The sequence below is a fragment of the Stegostoma tigrinum genome, chromosome 27 (assembly GCF_030684315.1).
Source record: "Stegostoma tigrinum isolate sSteTig4 chromosome 27, sSteTig4.hap1, whole genome shotgun sequence".
Lineage (NCBI taxonomy): Eukaryota > Metazoa > Chordata > Chondrichthyes > Orectolobiformes > Stegostomatidae > Stegostoma > Stegostoma tigrinum.
The window spans coordinates 33,902,621-33,920,997 of record NC_081380.1 but is presented as its reverse complement, the minus strand read 5'-3'; the positions used below and the strand labels follow the sequence as shown (position 1 = coordinate 33,920,997).

The 18,377-nt window shown below is 42.1% G+C and overlaps 1 protein-coding gene across 6 annotated transcripts in view; it reads left to right on the top strand.

Annotated features, from left to right (window-relative positions):
- Positions 1-18,377, top strand: part of LOC125464507 (hepatocyte nuclear factor 1-beta) — a 108,196-nt gene that overhangs the window by 68,442 nt on the left and 21,377 nt on the right. For all 6 annotated transcript variants that reach the window (XM_048556924.2, XM_048556922.2, XM_048556926.2 and 3 more), the window contains 2 exons: positions 1,090-1,284; positions 6,865-6,983. In XM_048556924.2, coding sequence (XP_048412881.1) covers positions 1,090-1,284; positions 6,865-6,983 — 314 coding nt within the window. The remainder of the gene's footprint in view (positions 1-1,089; positions 1,285-6,864; positions 6,984-18,377) is intronic.

Genomic DNA, 18,377 nt, shown 5'->3' with positions numbered 1-18,377 from the left:
TTTATTCCTTACATTTTTATGAAGGCTATCGTCAGCCGCCATTTAAACTGATTGATATTTGTCGCAGAATGATCTTTATGCTTATTTGAATTTGCTACCTATCCAATTCATTCTGTCATTACTCATTTGCCTTTTTGAATTCTGTGCCTGAGGTGAATCTGATAAGTACCTGAATCAGAACACAATATTCAGATCTACATTTGTCCCCGCTGCAAATATAGTGGTACCTCACTCATGAACTTGCTCCCAACTTTGACACGAGTTAAAAAAAAAGGTTGAATTCAGGATAGTCCCAGAGGACCAAATGACTGCTGTCTCATTAGAGAGAGAGAAACAACTGGTGGTGAGTTTAACCTGAAGGTCTCGACGCCTCAGGGGAGGGGAAAGGTTGAGAAGATAGGACCTTCATGGTAATGCCAAACAAGGCAGCTTGCTTGATTGGCACCATGTCCACAAGGATTCATTCCCTCCACCACTGACGCTCAGTAGCAGCAGTGTGTACTACCTACAAGACTCATGGCAGAAATTCACCAAACACCCTTAGACAGCACTTCCAAACCCATTTCTATCTAGAAAGACAAGGGCAGCAGATACTTGGCAACATCACCATCTGCAACATCCCTTCCAAGCCACTCACAGTCCTGATTTGGAAATATATCGTCATTCCTTTACTGTCCATGGGCCAAAATCCTGGAGTTTCTTACCAAGGGTATTGTGGGTCAACCCACAGCAACTGAACAGCTGCAGTTCAAGAAAGCAGCTCACCACCACCTTCTTAAGGGCAATAAATGCTGACCAGCCAGTGACACCCACATCTCACACTTGAGTGAAGATAAAAGACTGTACAGGAACCATATGTGCACTCAATGTATATCTACCCCTCAGTGAGTACAGTACCACCCAGGGGTGAAGTCTTCTAGGAGCACTTTCTACCTGTTTGTAGCTGTTTTTGTTTGGAGTAATTGGATGATGGGAGGAGATACTTAAATCGGGCGAATGAAAACTTGGATGAGTGACTCTTTGGAAGATTTTTGCACAGCAGTATTCACATCATTGCCTTGTCTTTGTCTTTTTTTTTTCATTTTCCAGGTATAAGCACATCCCAGGGGCAGAGTGTTCCTGTTATTAACAGCGTGACAGCAGGTAGCCTGGCAGCTCTACAACCTGTGCAGTTTTCACAGCAACTTCACAGTCCGCATCAGCAGCCAATCATGCAGCAGTCTCAGAGTCACATGTCGCAGCAACCGTTCATGGCCACAGTGACCCAGCTGCAGAACTCTCACAGTAAGATGTTGCCATGGCTTGGAGTGGGAGGTTGGCTGTTCATTGCGGGGAAAAAAAAGGGCCTAGCAGCCTAATGAAAGTACGATGATTAAGTGTTTTCAATCTCTGCCAACGTCTTTCTGCCTGGTTACCTGATTGAAGTCACACAGATACTGGAGCCCTTGAGCCATCTCTAAGTTCAGTGAAATAAGTGCGTAGCTGAGGATCTTCCTGCCTTGGCTAGACATTTCTGTTTTCTGTTTCTAAAAGGAGTTTTCTATCCACAAACCACCCCCGCCCTCCCCCCACCAAGGCCCCCTCAGCAGATCTCCCTGGCTCCTGCGGTGTTGGAGAGTGTGGATTTCCTCAAGTTTCCTGCCAGAGGTACTCCCAGCCTGTCTTACTGATAGCCCTCGGAAGGGACAGAAGGCTAGAGTCAGTGCACAAGGGAAGCGTGTTTGAGAATGAGCATGAGGCTGGCAACCAGCTTATGAGATACATTAGACCCAGTGCTCTGTCATAAGGGAGGGGGTCAGTGTCCTTTAAAGATGAAATCAATTGGACCCAAGGTCTTTCCAAATTCGGATCCGGCTAAGTGTTCACCATTCAGTCATAACATGAGGCAAACTATCAGACAGCCAAGTTGAGATGTGAGGCAGTGCTAGGTCTCCGGCCCAAAGCCACCTGACTGGGAGTCAAGTGCTATATATTTTTATTTTATGACGGGAGTTGCTGGGGCTGGCATTCTACTTTTGAAAATAAAATTTATATCATGGCCTTGATGAAATTTTTATGAGGTACTATTAACCCTCAGACTGCCAGCAGGATCAGAGACCTAAGTCAGCATAGCAATAAACTAATTTGTATGTTGTTTTCTCTGTGATATTAACCCTATCCTATCTGAAACGTAAGTTGCAGAGAGTAAGTCACAGTGTAGTTACATGATGTGGCCACAATGTGGCTCTGTGAGTGAGAACAGGAACCTGCGGGTTCCATTGCCACCTTACATATAAAAGATCCACCGACTAACTGCAGCGACGTTAAGAGAAGTTATTAATATTACACAAAAATGGAAATAATTGAACACATGCCCAATGTTTGGGCTGGCATCCCTTTGACCCTCTTATTCATAATGGTCTCTTGTGTTGTCAACTTCAATTGATTGGTCCTGATCCTCCCACCTCAGTGATACACTGTGATTGGAGTGTACACCTTTTGCAGGATGTTCCACAGCACGCGACCGAGACAACTTCAGCAGCAGCAGCAGCTCCCAGACCTGTGACTTCCTCCACCCAGAAAGACCATTCAGTAAATGAATGAGAGCGTCATCACTTCCAAGTTCCCCTCCAAGCCTTGCGCCCTTCCATCTTTGAAGTATGTTATCATGCCTTTAAAATCCTAGAACCCCCTCTCTGAGAACACTGTGAGGGTACCTTCACTATATGTTGCAGATCAACACAGTGGCTCACCACCAGCTTCTCTGAGCATGGGCACTAAGCTCCAGCCTTTTTGTTGCCAACAATGGGATAGCATGATGGCTCAGCGGTTAGCACTGCTGCCTCACAGCACCAGCGACCCAGGTTCAATTCCACCCTCAGCTTACTGTTAGTGTGGGTTTCCGCCAGCAGTCCATTGATGTTCAGGGTTAGGTGGATTGGCCATGCTAAATTGTCTGCTGTGTGTCCAGGCTAGATGGCTTAGCTACGGAAAATACAGGGATGGGGTGTGCCTGAATGGGATACGCTTTGAAGGGTTGGTGTGGACTTGATGGACTGAACGGCCTGCTTCCAAACTGTAGTGATTCTATGAAATTCATCAATATTCCCAAGAATAATATATTGAAACTTACAGAACTTTGATTTTGAAAATGATTTGGTTTGTTTAGTTAATAGAAAATCTTAATTCATCAAATAAACCCAGTGGCATAATTGACCAGCCAATTAATATCACCGATATTAGGCTCTCTAAATCTATGGGATTTGAACCTATATCACCAGAATATTACTTGGGATTCCTGGATTATAGCTCAGTCATTTGACCATTAGGTCAACACCTCCCTGCATCAGGGTACAAAGTGCTTGAAATTCCTTCACTGGTTTCTTTGTCAGTGCTTAGTGAGTCACAATATAAATCGTGATGTCATCATAAAATGAACATCACTGAATAATTAAAGCTTTACCAAACACTTCTGCATGAATACAGGAACGGAAAGACCTGTGCACACAGCCTTTTAGATATGGCTGAGATTGTGAGAAGGTGACTGATACCAGGAAGCATTTGCAACCACTAAAAAGGAAGGGGGTGGAGGAGTTCCATGTGCCTCTCAATAGGGATATTTTAGGGTTAGTCCCATTACTTAAAGCAATTATTTTTATTATGCACATCCAGAAAGAATATTTTTCACTTTGGAGATAATTACTGAGGTCTGCCGTAAGTGTGTTTTAGGCGTTTACCTGAAGTAGAAATATCCCTTTTCCCCTCCCTTTCATAGAATTACAGAATTTTTCAGTGCAAAAGTAGGCCATTTGACTGATCATGTCTATTCCAGCTCTCGAAAAAGCTACCCAGCTGATTCCATTCTCCAGCTCAATCTTCCTATTCATCACTAAAAGTATATATATATATATAAATATACATGTATGGCTCTGTTTTGAAACCTTGCATGGAATCCACCTCCACCACTCACCCTGTTAGTGCATTCCAAATCCTAACAAATCTCTGAGTAAAGGCATTTCTCCTCATCTCTACTGGTTCATGAGCTGACCATTTTAAAATTGCAATCCCCTGGTTACTGACTAGTGGAAACAGAATATCCTTTTTACCCTGTGAAAAGTGTTCATAACTTTGAACACCCTCAATAAGATCACCACTTAACCTTTTCTGTGTCAAGGAGAATAAGCCCAATCTCTCTGACCTTTCCTTGTATCTAAAATTGCTCATTTTCAGCACCATTGTAGTAAGTTTCCTTTGCTCTCTCTTGACAGCTTGAGCATCCTTCCAAAAATAAGATGCCTAGAACTGAAAACAATACTCCAAATGTGGTCTGACCAATGATTTGTAGGGGCAAAGCACCACTTCCTTGCTTTTATGCACTGTGCTTCAATTTATAAATCCAAGGATCCTTGTCATCTCTGTCTTAGTTCAACCATAAAGTATGGCACTAACTGGAAATTTTTAGTAAAAGTGAACAGATTCAATGGTTTTCACATTTCCAGGCTCACTATTTGAATACTGCAATGTGATTGGTCACTCACCTTGCTCACTGACATCTCCATGGCTGCATACCATGTGACAAGGTAGCAGATTTAAATTGGATCAGGAGAGTGGAAGATCCCATCACAGTCATCACCAGGTTTTTGTGTTTTCCCATAAGTGCTTTCCCTTTCCTGCTGATGGCAAAATCTGGGCCAGTATGTTTTGAGCAACAAACACGAGGTGTGGCATACTGTAGTTAAAGGTTACTTCCTCAGGTGATATTCTCCTTTGTTCATTATGTTTAGCAAAGCAGTGCTCAGTTTGTGCACTGGACTCAGTGCTAACACTGTGGTGTGCAGGAGCTTCAGTCTCCAGGTGTGTCATTATGGGGAACAAGTGCCTACGGGATGTGCTTTGGGCTTCTGCCAGTAAATTATCACCCAGTAAGTTTCACTAATAGCATCTGGAAAATTGATTTTTGTTTCGTCTTCAAACAAACAATGCCGTTTAAAAGGCGGCTGCTGCTGCTGCCACACATGGAGTAGGGTGTAGGGTGGATTTCAAATCTTTGGACGCTCCCGTCAAGTAGCCCAGACCTATCGGGTGTACAGTCAGGAGAGGAGTGCATTGTGGAGGGAAAGAGAAATTTATTTATGGTGCACCGTAAACTGGCTTAATAACAAATTTGTGAACCATTTACATTTGACGTGGCTTCCGTTAACATTGATGTTAATGGTAAAACCAGGCTGTCAATTTGCTTTTGGCCCACCTTATGTTCCTGGTGTTGACAAGACTCAGCTCTGTTATAATAAGAACTAGGAGCAGGAGTAGGCCATCTGGCCCCTCGAGCGTGCCCTGCCATTTAGTAAGATCGTGGCTGATCTTTTTGAGACTCAGCTCCACTTACCCGCCCGTTCACCATAACCCTTAATTCCTTTACTGTTCAAAGGTTGATCTAGCCTTGCCTTAAAAACATTCAGTCAGGTAGCTTCAACCACTTCACTGGGCAGGGAATTCCACAGATTCATGACCCTTTGGGTGAAGAAGTTTCTCCTGACCTCAGTCCTACATCTATTTGCTTCTCTTTAATTTGAGGATATGCCCTCTAGTCCTAGTTTCACCTGCTAGCGGAAACAACCTCCCTGCCTCCACCTTACCAATTCCCTTCATAATCTTATTTGTTTCTATAAGATCTCCCCTCATTCTTCTGAATTCCAATGAGCATAATCCCAGTCTACTCAGTCTCTCCTCATAATCCAACCCTCTCAACTCTGGAATCAACCGAGTGAATCTCCTCTGCACTCCTTCCAGTGCTAGTATATCTCTTCTCAAGTATGGAGACCAAAACTGCACACTGTCCTCCAGGTGTGGCCTCAGCAGGTGTGCTGCAGCATAGCCTTCCTGGTTTTAAACTCCATCCCTCGAGCAATGGCAGACAAAATTACATTTGCCTTTTTAATCAAATGCTACACCTGCAGTCCCACCTACAGCGATTCATGCACAAGGACACCCAAGTCCCTCTGCACAGCAGCGTGCTGCAATTTTTTACCATTTAAAACACAGTCGTAGTTATTCACTAGTTGAACTTGCTTCTCTCGTGTTCTCCTGAATTTCTATTAAACTCTTTTGCAAAGAAAGTTTGTTAATTCGTCTCCCCAGGTGCGATTTGTAGCACCATAACCTTCTGGAATCACTGATGCTCATTTAAACTGAAAGTAGAGCCTCCACTACTTTTTAAAACTGAAATTAAAGATCCCTCAACACTGTCTCCACCGAAACCTCGCAGGACAGTTACAACGCAGGGCGAGGGCAGAGCAAAGCTCCTTCTTCTCAGTTAAATTGAAACCAAACTGAAAGTAAATCTCACTCTACTCTTTTAATCGAAAGTCAAGCTCCCTTGACATTATCCCCATCAAATACTCCCAGAATAGATAAGCACAGGGTTAGCTACAGAGTAAAGATCCTTCCACTCTTATATGCTGTTTGTATTCTTGCTTCTGTATGCAGTGCTGATGACTATAAGCAGGGTTACAGGCCAAAAGCTGGAAAATGGGACTAATGTAGTCAGATATTTGTGGGTTGGTGCAGACTTGATGGGCTGAATGGCCTGTTTCTGTACTGTAAGCATCTATGAGACATGGCCTGCACAAATCTCTCTCAATTAACAATACCATTTTATTTGATATAAATATATTTTACATTGCAAGTTGCTTCAAATTAAACATTACAATACATGAATTAATATAGAAGCACAATATCTTGTTCCACTCATTATCTGAATCTTGTCTCTAATGTCCTACATGATGGAACAAGCACAGATTGTGAAAACATCATCAGCTTGAGGATTCAAGGTTAGTGAAGGAGGCACTCATCTAACTCTGCTGTTTTGTTTTGGTTTCGTTCCAGTGTACACACACAAGCCAGATCCTCCTCAGTATTCCCACACTACACGTTTTCCATCAGCCATGGTCGTCGCGGATACGGGCAGCATCAGTGCACTAGCGAGCATGTCCTCCAGCAAGCAGGTAACTGAATGCAGCAACCACAGGAGCTGCTCAAAGCGACAGTAATGGCTGTCAGCCTGTGACATTTAGAAACCCTGTTCCAAAGTGAATGTTAATCTGTTGCAGGTACACATCGGCTGAGACTGAAGTTCTAGGTGCCATTGGTGCGCATAACTGATCCACATTTTTATTAGCACTAGGCAGTTGCCTTGAATCAATTTGTTCCTTTAAATCAGGACATAAATAATTGAGTGAGTTGGATGAATTCATCACCTTTTCCTATTCCTCAAATTCTCACCCATTTTCAAATCTTTGCATAGTTATCCATTATCTCTGGAAGCCGCGAAAATCTATGCAATCCCTGTGTACCTCAAATTCTAGCTCCCTGAGCATCCCTGTTTTTAAGCAGCTCCAAAACTGAGTCTGCAGCTACCAAGGCCCCAAGCCCTGAAATTCCCATCCTAAATCACTCTCTCTCTCTTCCTCAATGACTTTCCTCAAAATCTAACTTTCTGAGCAAATATTCCATCATTTCTCTTCTACTTGCATAGCCTGGTGCTGGATATTGATTGACAACACTGCTAAACTGTTTTTGTAGTTTAAAAGCCAGCGATAACACAGTGTGGAGCTAGAGGAATACAGCAGGCCAGTCAGCATCAGAGGAGCAGGGAAGTTGACGTTTCAGGTCAGGACCCTTCTTCAGACTTTTCAGAAGAAGGGTCCCGACCCAAAACATCAACTGATGCTGCCTGGCCTGCTGTGTTCCTCCAGCTCCATACTGTGTTATCTCTGTCTCCAACGTCTGCAATTCTTACTATCTCTATCTAAATACAAGCTGTTGTTGAATGTATTAACTGGGAGAAAAGGCCTTTAGTTCATCCAACACACCATCATCTTGTTACTAAATTCAATGAATAGTGAAATTTTCAAAGAGTTGGCCATTGCTGTCCAGTATTTTCTATCACAAGGACACCATTTACCAGCTGAGTTCATTAGTTGCACAGTAGGAAATGGGGATGTTTAGCTTGGTTGTTTAGATGATGAATATGTAGTTGAGAATGGGGTCAGCTGACAGATTTTTATTCTGTTCAGATTGAGTGAGACTTAGGTCTGTCATACATTAACAGAATAAGCTATAGTTTGGCCATCCTTGGGCAATTGAGAGTGTTACCCTGAGAAAGGTAGGGTTAAGAAAATGATGTCTTCACAATTATACAGTCCACTATTTAGGATGAGCTCTACAGTTTGTGGATGATAGCATGACATAGGTAATGGATGAGAGAGACAATTTATAGATTTTGTCTCTCTCAGCCCCAGGCCTTCAGTTATTAGGAAATATTGGAGGCAGCTTCCAAGTATGCCCTGCCCATGGTGTATGGGACAGAGACTCTATGAGGAGCTAAAGGAAACAAGTAACTATCAAATAGTTTCCTGTTCCTTTATTTCAATCTATTTTTGTTCCATTTCCCTAATGCCCCTTCCTGTCTTGAATGTGTTGTAACAAGTTGGGACCTCATTTCACAGTGAATTTGCCCACATGCACCTTCTCTGCTTATGATCCTGATCATCATACTCAGGTCAGGAATGCTGAGGAAATTACTGGCTCTCAAACCTGATTTGGTCCCTTGACAGTCAAAGCAAGGCTGCCCCTGTTAAACGTTCAGGGACTGCTACATGGGCTACCAGGCATGGAGTCTGTGGAGAATATATTGGAAAGGCACACCTTGAGGATCACTTTGTCTCTGGTAAATGTTTTTTTTAAACAGAAAGGTCCTCTAGCCCTTACCCCCACATCTACCTCATCCCCATACACTCCCTATGTCCCATCCATGCTACCTCAGATCCCCAGCAACTTCCTCATGTTTCCTCATGTTCTCCATGCCAAACTGTGCTGCTCTGCCCAGCCCCACAGCCTTTTGCATACGTAATGCCAACTCATTTCAACCCTTATCCCCTCACCTACCTTTCCTTCCCTATATACCTTCTGCAAAATCTCTCTCTGTATCCACCATGGACAATCCGCAGGACTCATACTGATATGAAATAAAATTGTGAGGTTTGGATGAGATGTGGACCCCTTGATAGGCAGTCAGCATTGCCGAGAGAAGGAGGTGAGAAAAAGATCCCATGATGGGCAAAGACTGAGCTAGGTTCACAGGAATTGATTGGACTTGGTTCTAGCTGTACTAGAACGTAGCTGTTTGTTGAGTCTCTGGTAAGTGGTTGACATATTTTCTGCTTTTGAGTTTAACATACTATAAATAAAGGTGGTAAATTTAAAATAGTATTGTACAAGGCAGCATAAATAAGTGAATGAAACAATTAATCAGTTAAAATGCATTGTGAATGCCAGGACAGGTGATTTGTCAAGGCTGTAGTATGTAGGAGTTCCTAGATATCATTATGATCCAGGGCTAGTATGCCTGCAAACATGTTTGAAATTCACACGGCTTTGGTCTGAAGTTATGAATTGGAGGCTGAACTACCAACACTGTGATACTTCAGAGAGGGAGAAAGTTACCTTGATTCTTTGTACCAAGAAGCAGTCACACCACTGAGGAGAACATGTTCTGTTATAGTCAGTGGTCAGGGACAGGTGGTATGACTGGGAATGAAGAAAGGGTGTCAGCCTCTGAAATTGTCCGATAGACTTGATGTTCTGTCAGCCTGTTTGGATAGGTGCACGGGCTGCAGGATCAGTGAACAAATTGACCATGACTACAGAGTTCTACTGGAAGTCATTTAAGTGAGGTGTGCAATAACAAATATAGCTTTAGTAGGACATAGTGGAGTTAGGGAGATTGACACCAGTAGTTGCAGCAAAGATTGAGAATTCGGGCAGTTGTGTTGCCTGTCCAGTGGCAAGTTCAGGACATCTGCTCAGCACTGGAAAGGAACTTGCAGTGGGAGGGAGGAAGATGTGATCCATGTAGGTATCAGTGATATAGGTAAAACTAGGAAAGAGGTAATGTGTACAGAGTGTGAAGAGCTAGGCACGAAGTTAAGAATGTGAACCTCAAAGGTTATGATCTCCGTGCAACTTTGCATAGAGTACACAAAATTAGAGAGAAGAATACACGCCTCAAAGACTGGTATGGGAGAAGTGGGTTTGAGCACTTGGCCACTGGCACCAATAGGAGGGAAGATGAGGACTATGTTGGGATGGTCTACACATGAACTATACTGGGATCAGTGTTCTTTGAAAGGCATCATTTGGGAAGTAGAGAGTGTTTTAAGCTAATTAATCCGGGAAAGAGCTCAAATGTGGAAATATGTGGTATATCAAAGTGTGCAAACAAGGTAATAGAGAAAGATAGTAATAGTGGAAACGAGGGTCAGAGAGAGAAAAAAGTCACAGGAATACACTAACAACCAACATCAGACATTACAAAGATAACAAAAAGAGAAAAGTAATGGCTCTGTATCTGAATGTGGATAGCATTCACAACAAAGTGAATGAATTGATTGTGTATAGAGAAGTAAATAAATACAGTCCAATGGCCATTACAGAGTCTTTGCTGCAAAATGACAAAGATTCAATCCTAAATATTGAAAGCTATATGACATTGCAGAAGGATAGGGAGCTTGGTAAAGGCAGCACTGTTAATCAAGTATGGTATTTGTGCGATAGTGAAGAGCTGACATTGGTTCAGGAGATCAGGATGTAGAATCAGCCTGAGTGGAAGTGAGGAATAGTCAAAGAAAGATGTCACTAGTGGGAAAAGTGTCACAGGTTCCTAACACTAATCACAATGTGGAACAAGGTCAGTCAGAAGAAATACTGGGAACTATGAAAAAGGGACATCATTAATTACAGATGACTTTAAATTACATAAAAATTGAAAAAGGTAGATTGACAGCAGTTGCCTCGATGAGGATGGTTTCTTAGAGCACCACATTGTGGAATCAAGGAGAACAGGTTACATTAGACTCGAATGATGTATTATGTGACAGAATTAATTAATGACATAGTAAAGGCATTCTAGATAACAGCAACCACAAAATAATTTAACTTTGCATCCAGCTTGAAATAGGAAAAATTGTGTCTAAAACTTATATTGCAAATCCTAAGAGCAGCAACTATGTGGGTAGGTAAGTTGAGCAAGTGAAGTGAATGCCATATTAGGTTAAGGGATAGATCAGTAGATATGTAGCAACAGAAATTTCAAAGGATATTTCAGAATACTTGGGTTCTGGCGTTTAGCCACTGGCACCAGTACGGGGGGAAATGAGGGATGTGTTGTACTGGGATCAGTTCTTTTGTGAATCACATAACTCAGGAAGTAGAGAGAGTTTTAAACTAAATCGTGGGAGAAGGGGATCAAATGTGCAAAAATGTGGTATATCAAATACAGCAAGATATTAATATATGAAGTGAGGATCAGAAAAGGAGTGACAACAGAAAGAGTCATGACAAGAAATACCCAAAGAGAGGAACCAGGTTCATGAAAGAAGTTAGGAAAAGTGTCAGACTGAAGGAATATGCACATAACTGCATTAAGCTGAGCTGTAGGTCAAATGTTTATTCAGGATACAAAGAATGGCAGAGAATGACTAAAAAGTTAATCAGAAGGAAGAAATTATGGTATGAGAGGAAGTCAGCTGGAGAAAATGAATAGCAAGAGTTTCTACTGGTATAAAGTAAAAGTATTTAAATTGAGTGTTGGTCCTACAGGCAATGAGAATGGGGAGTTAATACTGAATCATAAGGAAATGACAGATGAATAAATATTTGCTGCTGTCTTCACTATAGAGGATACAAAAAAAATTCAATAATCGCTGTAAATCAGGAGGTGGCAGGAAGAGAGGAACTTAGTGAAATTACTATCACAAGGGAAATGGTACTAAGCAAACTGATGGAGTAAAAACTGAAAGAACAGCGGATGCTGTAAATCAGGAACAAAAACAGAAGTTGCTGGAAAAGCTCAGCAGGTCTGGCAGCATCTGTGAAGAAAAGTCAGAGTTAACCTGACGTGTCTGGTGACCCTTTCTGAAAACTGATGGTAGCTTGTAAAATGTTGGTTTATGTGGAGAAGATAGAGTGGCGGGGCGGGGGGAGGTGGGGGGGTGGGGAGGTGGTAAAGAGTAAACGACAAGGTGGGGTTAGATCCCAAAGTGAGAGAAGAATCGTTGGACAAACAAAGGAGGGTGAATAGCTGTTAATGTACACTGTTAGTGCTAACAATCGGTAGTGTGTAATGGCAGGCTATGTGATAACAAAACCTAGAGTGTGGGTAGGGTGTTAGAACATGGGAGAGTTCAGGCCCTAAAATTATTGAATTTGATATTGAGTCCGGAGGGCTGTACGATCCCCAAATGGAAAATGAGGTGTTGTTATTCCAGCTTGCACTGAGCTTCATTGGAACACTGCAGCAAGCCAGCGACAGAGATATTGGCCATGGAACAGGGTGGTGTGTTAAAGTGGCAGGCAATTGGAAGATCAGGGTCTTTTCTGCAGGCAGAACATGGATGTTCTGCAAAATGGTCATCCAACCTACGCTTTGTTTCCCCAAAGTAGAGGAGATCACATTGTGAGCAGCAAACGCAGTAGACCAGCTTGTGGGAAGTGCTTCACCTGGAATGGATGTTTTTCGCCCCTTGGATATAGGGGAGGGAGGAGGTAAATGGACAGGTATCACACCTTCACTGGTTGCAGGGAACGGTGCAGTGGGGGGTTTATTAGGAGTGAAGGAAGACTGGACCAGGGTGTTGTAGAGGGAACTGCCCTTGCGGAAGGCAGACGAGGGAGGGGATAGGAATATATGTCCAGTGGCTGGACGTGGCAGACATGCTGGCTAATGATCTTCTGGATTTGGATGTTGGTGGGATGTTTGGTAAGGACATGGGGATACCTATTGCTGTTGCGGGAGAGAAGAAAGGGTATGAAGGCGGAGTTGCAAGCTGACAAAATTCCAAACCAGATTAACCTCAATTTAAAGTCTTAAAAGAGGTTGTTAATGAGGTACTGGATGCTTTGATGTTAATTTTCCAAACTTGTTAAGAAAGATTCTGCTCTTAAATTTGCAAATATAACCCCTCCATTCAAAAAGGGAGGGAGGCAGGAAACTTTATGGCCAAGTTACCTTGCTATCGGTCATAGTGAAGGTATTAAACTCAATCGTTGAAAGAGATTATAGCTCTGCACTTAGAAAAACCCCAGGAAGAGTCAGCATGGTTTCGTCAAAGGAAAATCCTGTTTAATCATTTTATAAGAGTTTTTGAAGGATCAAAATACTTGTCGATAAAGATGATATTGAGGATGTAGTTATGTTGGATTTTCAGAAGGCATTTGATAAGATACCACTTCTAAAGTATTTTGCAGAAAATTAAAACTCATTATCTAGGAGCTAACATATAAGCCTGTAAAGAAGATTGGCTGGCTGGTAGAAAACAGAGAATATGCATAAATGGGTATTTGTCTGATTGGCGGGATGTAACACGTGGAATCCACAGGAATCTGTGTTGGGGCCTCAATCTTTTTAGAATTTACATCAATGACTTTTCTGTCAGAAGATTGTTAGACTATGAAACACTGTGCCTCTGAAGCAAGTGGATACAAGGTCATTAAATATCTTTAACATAGAAGCAGCCAGAGTATTGCTAGGTAAGGGAATCATGGGTTATTTGGGTAGACTATGTGGAATCTGAAACACCAGCAGATCAGCCGTGATCTTATTGAATGGCAGACCAGGCTGAAGGTGTCATTTGGTGTATTTCGACATTGAATGTTTATATAACGTTCCAAGAATCTAATGGTGAATTCATTTTTTTTTAAATGCATTGAAACACGTTCACTATATTTAACTTCCTTCAACAATTTAGTTACTCATAAGAACAAGCGTTTGTGGTCAGAGGCCAATATCCGAGCCTTTACAACTACTTTGACAATCAAACTACAAACTGACAGGCACCCTGCTATAATAGTGACAGATTGCAATCAGTCATGTAGTACAGATTCTTTAACACCTATGATCAGATGGAGTGAAGTAGCAGGCGCTGGATTTTTTTAAAACTGGAAGCAATTTTTTTTCGAAGAAGTAAGGCCAAGACATAGTTTTGATGGGTTCCCTTGGCAGCATGACAGAATCCTTAACAGCTCTTTTGCATGTATCCACTTTTTACACACATCATTGACTACTTTTTACAATCTCAAACGACATTTAACATCTCACAAAGGACAACAGATTTCTCTCAAAAGTATTCCTGGACATATTCAGCAGGATACCTCACCTCTCCAAATGAGTACCTTAATTCTTCAAACACTTCTGCAAACTTTGATCCTTCTGCCAATAGGTTTAATGAACACAAGACCTATGGCCTAAAAACAGAAAGGCAGCTGCAATTTACTCTGTCTAGTTGCCTTCATGAGCTACAAATCTGTAAAGCAGAACCCATCCTGTTTTCCTGCCCCCTCCTGATGAAAATAGTTCGGAAACAAATGTGCAACTACCTCAGACTCACGCACCTCACAGACTGTTCACTTCGGTCAACAAATATTCACTTCAGGAACAACTTACAAGGCCTCACTGTGGCTTTGAGTTGACTTCACCAACTGCATTATATCCTGCTTTTATATTCTTTACGGATAGATTTAGCAAGACACAATGTCAAAAAAAATGCTGAAGCTACTAAAAAGCATCATCACTCTTCTTTAGTTGAAGATCCTTTGTGCACTTTGCCTAAAAACCATAAACACGTTCATTATAAACAGTTTTAACATTTTATTGAACTTCTTCTTTGAACTGAATCATGGAATAGTGGCAGCACCGGCTGGGCCAGCACTTATTGCCCAACCCTAGTTACTCTTGAAAAGCTAATGGTCAGCACCTTCTTTGGACCATTGTAGTCCACCTACAGTGGCTGCACCTAAAATGCTGTAGGAAGGGAGTTCCAGGATTTTGAGCCGGTGCCAATGAAGGAATGCCAATATAGTTCCAAGACAGGAAGATGTGTAACTCAGGAGGTAACTTGCAAATGACTATGTCCCCAGGTGTCTGCTGCCCTCTCCTTCTGGGTGGTAGACACGTGGATTTGGAAGGTGCTGCCAAAGGATCCTTGGTGAGTTGCTGGTACACACTGCTGTCACTGACTGTGAGTGGAGTGAATCTTTAAGGTGGTGGGTGGGGTCCTAATCATGCAGACTGCCATGGCCTTGAACATTGTGCGTATTGCTGGCAACTGCAGAGTATTTCATCGCAACTAGTGACAGCTTTCCTTTATGAATGAAATTCAGGTAGTGACTTTCCTATTTTAGGTTTCTGATTTACTTTGTAAACTCCTTTATTGCCTGGCTTTCTTCAATATTGGTGACCTTGCCTTCAGATGTGTGATTCCAACCTCCAAGTCTTTTCCCAAACCTGTCTTCTCCCCTATGTAATAAAATGTGAGGCTGGATGAACACAGCAGGCCTAGCAACATCTCAGGAGCACAAAAGCTGACGTTTCGGGCCTAGACCCTCTCTAATGAAGGATCTAGGCCCGAAACGTCAGCTTTTGTGCTCCTGAGATGCTGCTGGGCCTGCTGTGTTCATCCAGCCTCACATTTTATTATCTTGGATTCTCCAGCATCTGCAGTTCCCATTATCACTTCTCCCCGATGTCCCTGCTTCTAACTATTTTTTTGACCACATCTCCATCTTCAGGGTGGTGTCACTTTTTGTCTAATAATGCTCTGGTAGACCAGCTTAGGACATTTCAGTATGATCAAGGTGCTGCATAAATGTAATTTTGCTGTCACTAGTGAATTATTTTCAAACAGCCAATGAAAAAGCACCAACACATCTCAGATATTTTTAACTAAGTAGGCTTGACTAAAAATACTTCACAACAATTGGTGACATGAAAAGAAACTTTTCTTTAACCCAATGAGCTGCAGACCAAAAGGTTCTAGCTTTATATGTTTGTTTCACAGTTGCGTTTAGTACTTGCATTAGAAGAAGTGGAAACACAGCATGTCAGCCTTCCAGCTAATTATCAGAATTTTTGGATCTGGGACCCCTTTCAAATAGCTGCCTCTTCTGAGCTGTCCCCCTCAACAGCAACCCGAACTTGGAGGATCATCCCTGGCATGTTAGGTTCATTGGGGTACAGTACAGAAATAATTGTAATTTGTAACACATATTCAATAAAATTCTTATCAGAATGAAAGGATTGAAAATAAATTGTGGCTGAACAATTCAAGTCTAATATTGTCCTGCGGGAGGATGAAGTTGGTTTTGCATTATCTAGCTAAAATGAAAATTGATCTGTTTCACTGAATTTTCACTGACTCTGGGTTCCTCTTACTTTTCTGTTAAGTGTGTAATCAGCATTGGGAGAATGGCTGATCCCTGGATCACTGATATTTAGCTCTGCTTTCGTAGTTTAGTGAGTCAGTATTCCAATTTTACTTTGATATAAATTAAGATATTCTCTTGCAACGACACTTATGTTTAGTCAATAAAAAGGACCAATCAGAAATTAAGTATGCTGTATTCTGAATTAAATATGCTACTTATTTTTTTAACTAATTGTGCGATCCCTCCATTATAATGGGCAATCACAGTCCCAATATTCACTGGATAAGCACTGCTGTTAATGTAAGAGAGATAATGGGAACTGCAGATGCTGGAGAATTCCAAGATAATAAAATGTGAGGCTGGATGAACACAGCAGGCCAAGCAGCATCTCAGGAGCACAAAAGCTGATGTTTCGGGCTCTCTGGTGAAGGGTCTAGGCCCGAAACGTCAGCTTTTGTGCTTCTAAGATGCTGCTTGGCCTGCTGTGTTCATTCAGCTTCACACTTTGTTATCTTGGATTCTCCAGCATCTGCAGTTCCCATCATCTCTGATCACATCTCAGATGATTGTCTGTTTTCCTGAGAATTCCACGAATGCGAGGGATTGAGAAGTTTCTGGAACAAGCACTTTATGGTTATTATAATATTGATGGAGTGTCACCAATAGCAGGAGGGTGGGAGTGCGATAAATGCAGCCTAGTGCCCTTACAGAGTATGGTCACACCAGAGGTGGCAACCTACAGGCTGTTAGGGAAAATGTCAATAAACTATTGTGCTCTTTGGTTATGGATGATGGTTTAATATTTACCATAGAAATAGGAAAGGAGTAGGCCACTCAGCCCCTCAAGCCTGCTCCACCATTCAAGGGGATGATGGCTAATCCGACACTCCTCAAGTCCACTTTCATGCCCTTTTCCCATAAGCCTTGACATCCCACTGATCAAGAATCCATCTAACTCAGCCTTAAGTGTACAGAAGGTCTGTGCCCCCAAAGCTGTCTGTAGCAAGGAGTTCCAAAGACTCTCAGTCTTCTGAGAGAAGTTCCCCTTTATTCTGAGAGTATGCTTTCTGGCTTGCATGTTGCTCAATAAAATCAATCCCAGTTACATCTACAAATCATTGGTCAGAGTACATTTAGAGTATTATGTTCGGTTCTGGGCACATCATTTAACTCTGGAAAGAGTGCAAAGGAGATTTACAGAATTACACCAGGAATGAACAATTTTAGATACAAGGAAAGATTAGAGAAATTGGGCTTGTTCTCCTTGGAGCAGAGAAGGTTGACAAGTGACCTAATTATGAACATTTATGAACAATTTTGACAGGGTATAAAGGATAATCCATATCCACTCATTGGTATGTCAGTAAGAGAGTGCAGTGAGGAGAAACTTCTTCGTGCAGAGAGTTGTTAGGATTTGGAATGCATTGCCTGGGAGAGTGGTGGAGGCAGATTACATCGGAGTTTTCAAAATAGATCTGGATATATATTTGAAAGTGATTAATTTAGATGGCTATGGAGGTAGGGCTGGAGAGTGGGACCACCTGGGCTACTTTTTCTGGAGCCAGTACAGACACAAAATTCTCTTCAGAGTTTGCTAACTCAATAGCATGTCTCTTTCGGGTAACCCTTCAAGACACTTGCTCTCTTCTGATTCTGGCCACTTACAAGAGCCTGATTTTTTTTATCTTATTCATTCAGGGGATGTGGGTGTCACTGGCTGGGTCAGCATTTGTCATCCATCCCTAATTGCCAGAGGACAGTTAAGAGTCAACTACATTACTGTAGGTCTGAAATCATGTGTAAGGCAGACCGGGTAAGGATGGCTGTTTTCCTCCCTAAAGGACGTCAATGAACCAGATGGGTCTTTTCCAACAATTGACACTGGCTTTCTGGTCACTATTAGACTCTTAATTCCAGATTCTTTACTGAATCCAAATTCCACCATCAGCCATAGTGAGATTTGAACCTGGGTTCCCAAAATATTACCCGGATCTCTGGATTAATAGTCTCGTGGTAATACCAAGAGACCACCACCTCCTTGATACAAATCATTTCACCACTGGAGACAGTGCCTTCAGTTGTCTGAGCCTCATGCTCTAGAATTGCCTCGTTAAAACTTTCTGCACCTTTTTTCTTCC